The sequence below is a fragment of the Austrofundulus limnaeus genome, unplaced genomic scaffold (genome assembly GCF_001266775.1).
Source record: "Austrofundulus limnaeus strain Quisiro unplaced genomic scaffold, Austrofundulus_limnaeus-1.0 Scaffold4, whole genome shotgun sequence".
Classification (NCBI taxonomy): Eukaryota; Metazoa; Chordata; class Actinopteri; order Cyprinodontiformes; family Rivulidae; genus Austrofundulus; species Austrofundulus limnaeus.
In genome coordinates, this window is record NW_013952406.1 from 2572347 (window position 1) to 2581487 (window position 9141).

A 9141-nucleotide genomic window follows, 5' to 3' on the forward strand; every position below is an offset into this window, starting at 1 on the left:
GTCCGTGGGCCTTTTCGAGGCCTTTTCGGGAACCTTTACGGCCAGTGAAGGTGACATTATAAACAAAAAATATATATTGTGAATTTCATTATTTATTGTTATTTTTACACTTCAGGACAAATGAAGACCACATTCATGTAAACAAAAAAAAATACTGCATACAGTTTATACCGAATTTCATAAAACCTAGTACAACTGAACTATTCAGGCACTTCTTTTTCTAATTCGTCTTATTATGTAGTCTTCAAATTCTTTAAAGGTAATTCTGATGGATTTGAGAGAAAGTTCATAGAAAGAAATTGGATTATTTAAGTACACAACAAGCTAGCATTAGCTAATCATGTTTTACATTTTGTATTAATAGTATTGATCACATATTTGCATACAACTGGATTTTCGTTGTGCGTATAAACAAAAACAATCATTGTTATGTTTGGCCACAGTTTCAAAGAGCCACATGTAGTCCCAGAGCCGCAGGTTGCAGACCCATGCCTTAACCTATGGCAGTGGGAGAACATCCACCTGTTGCATCATGTTCTTTAGACAGACGGCTGTTGTGAGACTGCTGTGTCAGTGAACGAGCAGCTTAACGCCTCCACCTGTGCAGTCAAAAATCAGCAGCCGCTGCCTTTAAGCTCTGATCAGCAAGTTTTTACAAGTGTCATCTCGATGACTAATTTGTGACGATCGTTTTCGGGCAGTTTGCGACTTTGGCCTCGATGGTGTTTGAAGTGACAGTTCCTGTCAGCAAATCATGACAAGAAACCTTGGTGGTGTGGCAACACCGAGAAGCACAGTGAACCACACAGAGAGAGCGAGAGAGTTTCCATTGAACGCCGAGTTTATGAAACGATGCAAAGGATGTGCATTTTACTCATGTCTGTGTATTCGCGAGAAAAACATAAAAGTTTGTCTCGTGAAGCCTAATTATGCTATTGCAGTTTTTTYTGACAAATATGGAACAGTTAAAGGGATCCCCGATTAGTTGTAACATTAGACTTTATTTGATAAACATTTGTTTTAACTGTAAAATAAAGACTGTAAAAATACGGTAGGTTGTACAGTTTTGTAAATTTTTAAAAATATATTTTAACACGGACAGAGCCATTTTATTTACACACAAAGCATTCTGGGTAAATGATGACGTGGATAGGTCCTCGGTGCGAGGCTGCTAGCGAGCTATATCCACCCTGAAGGTTAATCTTGGACAATATCTGATGATCGACTCTTTTAAATGAAACCAGAGAGCGTTGACAGAGAGGAGGAGGTAGAAATGACTCAGCCTGAAACTGAAAATATAGATGGAGGACAACAGAGCTGCTTCATGGAAGAAGAACCTCAGCTTGGCCTGTTAGCCTTCGCGCTAGCGCCGACGCTATATTACCTTATATGTATTAGCTCAGCGCAACAAACAAGCTAAACTGAGGTCCTCCATCCATATTTTCAGTTGCAGCTGAGTTATTTTTGCATTCCCCTCTCTGTCATGTGGATGGAGGACCTCAGTGACGAGAGGATGATAGCGTCGGGGCTAAAGCTAAAGCTAATAGGCTAAGCTGAGGTTCTTCTTCCATGAAGCAGCTCTGTTGTCCTCCATCTATATTTTCAGTTACAGGCTGAGTCATTTCTACCTYCTCCTCTCTGTCAACGCTCTCTGGTTTCATTTAAAAGAGCTGATCGTCAGATATTGTCCAAGATTAACCTTCAGGGTGGATATAGCTCGCTAGCAGCCTCGCACCGATGACCTTTCCACGTCATCATTTACCCAGAATGCTTTGCGTGTAAATAAAATGGCTCTGTCCGTGTAATATATTTTAAACTTTTAGTTTACAAATTGTAAAAACTAAACATCCTACAGTATTTTTACAGTATTTGCTTTACAGTTAAAATATATGTTTAGCAAATAAAGTCTAATGTTACAACTAATCATGGATCCCTTTAAAAAAAGATTATCATACCATCGGCTGTAATGCAAGCCAGGATTTGCCGTGTTTTAGTTCTGAACTGAATTAGCATGCGATTTGCTTTCAGGGATGCTTCTCACGTCTCAGGCTCCAAACTCACCACTCCAGGACGAGGATGATTTCGGAGCTGGTTTCGTAGACCTCATGCAGTCCCACCACATAAGGGTTGGCCTTGGCCGACTCCAGCACAGCAATCTCATTCAAGATGTCCATGCGGCAGTCCGCTCCCTTTCGTCTCTTTCGCAGGAACTTGGCAGCGTACTGCTTTCCCGTTGCCTTCTCCAGGCACTTCTTCACCACTGCAAACTTTCCCCTGGGAAACAAAACAGGAAAAAAAAAAAAAAAAAAGATCGAAGGAGCGATTAGTGAGGCGGCTGGAATTCCAACAAAATCTTTTATGGGATGGACTTTTTCTCCGTTCCAGCAACTGTATTTAAACTAAAACAGAGTCTTTAAAAAAAGCCCACCAACCACTGAAGTGTCAGCTATGGAATAAGACAGACAAGGGGATCAAAAATAAACATTTCAGTTGTTTTTAAGCTTCAGGAGAGGTTGGAAGCTTGTCACGTTTTYGAAGAGCATGGACCCGATAAGGGTTTTATCGCTTCATAGGTCGAGCAAAAACTAAAAAAAGAAACAACCTTTCGCTAGCCCATCATTCCCATTCTTTATTTATCTACAAGGATGAATTCATTGAAGGTGTTAAAGGTCACCCGTGGGTGCGGGCAGGATGTCCGATGTGTGCACAACTGCCACCGTGTGTCACACAAACATGACCGCCAGCCGTTCCCTCCCACATGATAATGAGACCTTGTCCACTTCTTTCTCCACAGCTGACAGCGGCGGGGACAAACGGAACTGTGTCGACGCCTCCGCCCAGCCTGTTAGCTGGAGACTTGATTCTTCTTTGACAAGTCTTACAAAAGCTGACCAGTCAGCTAAACACAGCGGCCTCCAGACCAAGACCACCCACCTGATTGTGGCCGGTCACACCAGGCAGGGCAGGGGTGGGGGTTCTACCACTTCAATTATGCTGGAGCATAAGCAGCTTGTGAAAATGGACACCGTGGCCTCCGGTTCTTGCTTTGGCTCTGATCGCGCCTGCTGCAAAGCCCAGACTCTCCTCCGCCGTTTCACCACTTCTTTGTGAAACGACGACGCGTCATTGTTCGGCGTGAAAAGGGGGCAAAAAGTCGTCACGGCCTTTTCATCCTTAATTAGTCAAGTGCAGATTTGTGGGCTGGGAACTACATACGGAGTGAAAAGAAATGACTGGTGACAGCTTAAAAGAGCAACAGGAGGCGCCTTCAAAAAGGTTGTCGACAGGTCGGAGGTCGCTAAACAAGGCCATCTTCCAGCTGGCCGTGTTCACACTCTTGTCGTGTTTTTTTTTTTTTCTCTTCGAAGAAAAAGCACAGCGCTCTTTGGAAAAATTCAGCATAAACCTTTTAATTCCTTAAAAAGAAAATCTCCTCGCGCTAATACAGAGGCTCTCACGTGAACCCCCGAAGAATGTCACCTATGTTTCAGATTAAGATTAACTTTCAGGGCTACCCTCAAGTCTGCAATCCATCATCCGCTTCATCGTGAGACAAAACTAACTCATTTCCTGCATTTGAAACGGTGATAATTTGATTGAGGAGTTCGTTTCCTGTGGAGTTTTGCCCCCCACATCGGCGGAGGGGGGCATCGACTCGCGTCTGGTGTGCAACGAGAAGCGACGGCTCTCGCTGCTCTTATTTGCCTGTTTGACAGATGGACCGAGTTCCTCTTCCTGCTTTCGAGTCAGCCACAGAATTTTCTGTGCGCCCTTCTGAGGCGGAGGGTGTTGGGGGTGGGGGGGCTCAGCTCAGAAAACAAAGCCTGACATTGACGACAAGGCTTTCGAAAACAAGGCCAGCGCATCTTCTGAGCGGAGGTGGCGAACAGGAAGCAGGCACAATGCATGTACACACTTCACACCTGATTTCCTGTCTGCRTACATTCCTTCACCTTAATGCGATTACCGAGGCCTCTCAGGATGCTGTTGGGTGGAAATCATGAGAAAAGGAAATAGAAATACTGTTTTAATGATGGCTGTGGCCTAAAGTGATGGATCATCAAGCTTTTCTAAAGAATCGACTCATGAGTAAACTTAAAAATGGGGTTATTGGATGCAGCAGCTGCAGAGAAGCAAAGGTCACGTGCAGTTTATCTTAATTTAGCATGGTTTTCTGTGAAAAGTTTTTGACGTTGCCTCAAATGACATTAAGATAAAGACTGTGTGCAGAAAACAGATGTAATGGTGACTGATTGTAGATGACAAAGGATGTTTTATCAGATTTAAGGGTAATGTGGTGAATGAACAAGAGCAGACAAGTCCCTCCACTGAATCCTTCTCCCTGCAGTCACATTTTGTCACAACAACAATAAAGCTACATTAAAACACATAATCCTGATTGTTTACTTTCACTACTACAATAAGGTGGGCTTCAACAAAAATGCAGGCAGTTTCACACCGCAGAAAAGTGATGTTTCAGGTAACCCAAGCAGTTTATCCACCAAATGAAATAGCCTTAAATCGTTTTGGTTTTATAGATACATTAATTAAAAGTTCACGTCATTCATTGCGGACTTTGTTTTGATTCACATCACTTGCAAAGAAAAAAAAATAAACAAATCAGTTTGGAAGATTTAGACCAAAATCCCACAAAAGCGCATTACCCGTGGCGCACTGCGCGTGCCAAGCGCGCTGCTGCTGCTGCTGCTGCTCCACCGGCAGGAAGGCAAGGATTGGAAATGTTCAATTAACAGGCTTTCCAAACACGTGCAAAGAGTAAATCTAATATGATTACACGAGTAGAAAACAAATCTTCTGAAAAAATAAAAATAAGCCTCTCACCTGCCCAGTTCTTTCCCAACCAGCTCGTAGTTGGTGGTGAAGGGCTCTTTCCTGATCCTCGTGTGGATTTCTGTCATAATTCCGTTTTTGCTCATTGTTGCCCAGATGTTTGGCAATGAAATCCTTGAAAAGTAAAACAGCTGTCGCTTCCTCAATTACAGACAGAAAGAGAGAGAAAGGAGGGGGGCGGTTTTGGGTCCGTTGATGAAAACAGAACCCAAGTCGGCTTGAGCCAACTAAAGCTGGAGCCACCGGGAGATAATCCAGGTTAAACGCGTCCCCAAACCAAACAGGTGATGCTGCTCAGTCGATTTGGAGACTTGGGTTTGACTGAAACCAAACATTCAGGGCAATAAAGTCCCCAGTCAGGACCAGCCCCCGGCAGCCCGACGCGCAGCGCAGGGAGCCAATCAACGCGCCCCGCAGGACGGAAGGAGCGGAGCTGGTGGGCGGTGACAAATGACAGCAGGTACGAAGACAGGAGTTTAATGAGCAGTTTTCTGTTGTGTTTGGGTTTAGTTTTTATGAGACATATTGAAACTTAGATGCAGATACGAATAAATGAGTATGTGCTCTTTGCTGAAAGAAGGAAAGAAAGAAAGAAAGAAAGAAAGAAAGAAAGAAAGAAAGAAAGAAAGAAAGAAAGAAAGAAAGAAAGAAAGAAANTGGCGGCCCGTGGGCCACATCCTGCCCCCAAGTGACCAAAGTTTGGCCGCTGATAGGTTCATTCATTAAGCCCACCCCCTGATTTTTATTTTAATTACTCTGTTTTTTTAGTTAGACACACAGACATGTTTGGTTTCTACAGAAATGTCAGAATCTTTGCTAGAAGCTGGTAAAAAAACATTTCTATGCACACTCAAGACAGTTAAAATTACAAGCAGTTGAAGATAAAACTACAAAAGTGAAATTAAAATTGGTTTAAAAAATTTGGCAAGTCAGAGATGTCCCAATAATATTTGTGTTAAATACGAGGCATAATGTGTTTTTTTGTTTGTTTTTGATATTGTTTAACTATCACTACTTTTATAAGGTTCTGTATGTTGTATTCATGATTAAATACAGCAAAAACAACTATTTCAAATGTAACAGATCTTTGTAATACTTGGTTTATTTGCATGATGACTTTAATTGCTGGATATTCAGACCCCTGAGCTGCTGACCTGCAGTAACGGTGGTCCCCGGAGCAATTTAGATGAAAAGCCCTGCTTTAGAATTTCATAGGATTATTAAAAAAAACATAAAAATTAAACTGGCTTTGACAAAAATGTTGGCATCTCTATAAAAGATTCAGGTAATAACATCACAGGTGCTTTTAATGCTGCAATCGGTCAGTATAAAGTGTGACAAGTAGTCACTGAGCTGTCATGGTGTGTAGGCTACCATCCTGTGATAAACGGCTAACCCGTACCGCTGATATAAAATGAATTTAAAATCTAAATTCAAAAAGTGTTAATTGAAAACGGTATGGATTATTAATCTGTGGTCCATCAGTTTGAAGTGCAGCTCGGACACCTGCCGCAACTGCAAGTTTGATGTCTTGTGGGGAAGCTTTAGCAGCATTAGCAGCGTTAGCGTTAGCAGTTGCTTTTGTCGCAGGATGAAGACGTTTTAAAGAGCCGCACACTAACTTCCAATGATGTGCTTAAAGATTTAACCACAACATTCAACTTTTACATTTATATTTGCACATTTATAGTTAGGATTTAATAATTACTTGTTTTTGCATTAAAATTTGCTATTTACATTTTGGAGCATTTTTAACAAGGATTTTTACACTTAGAAAGTGAGCTAAATAAWGAAAATGTGTCAGCAATTTTTTTTGTACGTTTTCACAATTGACACCCGGTTACCTAATTGTCTCATTTTATCTCACTTTTACTTTTATAGTAAAACTGCCAATTTCAAAACTTGCTTTTGCCATTTGGATAGCAAAAACTCTGGTATTTTATTGTTGGAAACACAATGCTCATACATCCTGAAAAGTATTTTTTTTTTGTCAGTGGTATGTTTTTTCTGGCTGCTTGCGCCTGGCTTAACTGTACCACGCAGGTGAGAATGATGGTTTTCTTACACAAGGCTTAGACATGAAACTAAAAGGTATGACAGTTTCCCGCACGGCTTTTTCTTTTTGTATCCGTGGGAGAGTTGTTTGTCTGCGCGTTGAAGCGGCGTGTCATTACAGAAGAATTCAAAGCATGCCACCAAACAGCTCATCGTTGTGCACGGCGCAGACTAAATTTGGAAAAAAAGGTGATGAAGAGGCCCAATTATCCAGAGGTTCCTGTTGTTGCTTACAGAAGAAAAGACRCAAAAATGCACAAAATGCATGGTGTCGAGATAACCTGTGAGCCAGGTCACTGAAATAAGGAAGAGTTGTGTTCATGGCTTGATATGGGAAATATGACGATAACTTTATGGATGTTATCATTGCCCTAAAATTCTGGGACTTTCTGACGATAAGAATGAGAAACTGAGAAATTAGAARAACTTGTTGTGGTAAAACCCCCCCAACACACAAGCATAGATCCCACTGCTTAGTGTCAATACCTAACTAAAATAGGAGCCTGGATATTGACCTATCAGTCTATAATTACTTGTACGATAAACCTGAGTGAATAATGGGGGAAAAGCCATGATTAAAGTTGTTTTGTCGCAAAACTGCAAAGATTTGTTAACATTTCTGTTTAACTCCATATCTTGAGTGATCTCTTCGTGATTAAAATCAAAGGTTTTCATTGAATCCCATTCAGCCAGATGATAGAATCAAGCCCGGATTTAATCTTCATCTCGGTGAACTCAAGTACCTAGAAAAAACCCACATGTGCACAGGAAGAACTCCACCCAGAAAAGGGTTTTGCTGCCTTAAATGTTTCTTTTAACAAATAAAAACACAGGCCTGTTCTTTTTATTTTTATTTCACAATGAGAAAATAATTTGCTTTCTCTGGTTATGGGAAGGAAACAAATAAAAAAAGAATAATTTGTTTTGTGTCAGTGTTTTGGCCCGTGGCTCAGCACATGGCCGTTATCTAACGAACAGAACCTATTTGTTCAGTCTTATCATGCTAAAGCTAACTTCGCTGCTGCAAATAGCTGTGGATGTAAAATAACCCAATGAGAGAGAGAGAGAGAGAGAGAGAGAGAGAGAGGAGACATTCCTCAGGCTCTACCAAAACATCAGTGTCTGTTGAAAAGGTTACATAATCAGTCATGCCTCCTTAAATTGTTATCTTGAGTTTAATTGAGCCCACTGTGGAGCTTCGACCCGATCCCTCCGCCGTTAAAGCCCAGGTCAGAGATCAGACTGTTGGCGACGCRGCTCTACCTGCATGGACTTAATGAAAACATGTACCAGTGAGTTAGCCTGCCAGCCTGAAGTTAACATAAATACAAGACGTGACCTGGGAAACACAAACAACTCTCTGAGCCGTAACATGAGTTGTTATTACTGGGATCAGAAAATGCAGCCCTTGTTTTATGTAAAAAAAAGCCTGAGCCACAGATGAACGTTTCCTCCAGAGAACGTTTAAGACGATCAAAGTGAAACAGGGCTCGTGTGAAAAGGTTTCTGTTTGTGATGCAGAGATATCGTGTTCTGGAATAAACGAGTTTGTTTCTGCAGAAACACTGAATCTGAACACAACGAGACWCTGTCATCATCAGCTGGAGCGACAAACTTGTTATCCAACACTTGTTTATTTACAGATTCAACAGTTAGATTGGTTGTTTGTTCATATTTGTAAGAGTTTATCTCTTTAGGACTTATCTTCTTCAGCTTCTCAGAGAAATATCTGCTAAAAAGGCTTTGTTATGTTTATCAACTGTTAAACTGGAGTCAGCAGTTTGGTAGTGATTGGAAAACATATACTGTACTTTAAAGTCTTATGTAACTTGAAGGTTCAAGCACAGGTCTTTATGGTTCTTTATAAGTTCAACATGTGTAAAACTGTCTGAGTTGTAGCTATTTCTGTGTCGCTAATGTCGGTTAGCTGCGGATGCCAAGCTAATCAGTTTTAGATGCATAGTTTCTGTAAGGTTGGTTTCATGTCATGTTTTAACAGACACAGGCAAAAACAGATGGCAAAAGATGATAATTCGGTGTTGAATTATGGTCAAGAAAGTTKATTTTTGCTTAAGGTTGACGATTGATGAATCAACCATCAAACAATCATCCAATTCTAGCCAAATRACCATCATGGTTGAATTCTAATGATTGAAMWGCCAACRTCYAATCAATRTTGAATCAACATTAACATAGTATCAATTAYTGTTGAAAACCCTGACCACTTTTTGTATA

At 41.1% G+C, this 9141-nt stretch overlaps 1 protein-coding gene across 1 annotated transcript in view; it reads right to left on the reverse strand.

Moving 5' to 3' along the window:
- Nucleotides 1–5316, reverse strand: part of stk17al (serine/threonine kinase 17a like) — a 14015-nt gene extending 8699 nt beyond the window's left edge. The window contains exons 1-2 of the mRNA XM_014023245.1: nt 4843–5316; nt 2062–2274 (exon numbers count right to left, since the gene is read on the reverse strand). Of these exons, the coding sequence (XP_013878699.1) occupies nt 2062–2274; nt 4843–4937 (308 nt within the window). The 5' untranslated portion in view covers nt 4938–5316. The remainder of the gene's footprint in view (nt 1–2061; nt 2275–4842) is intronic.
- Between the last annotated feature and the right edge of the window lie 3825 nt (nt 5317–9141).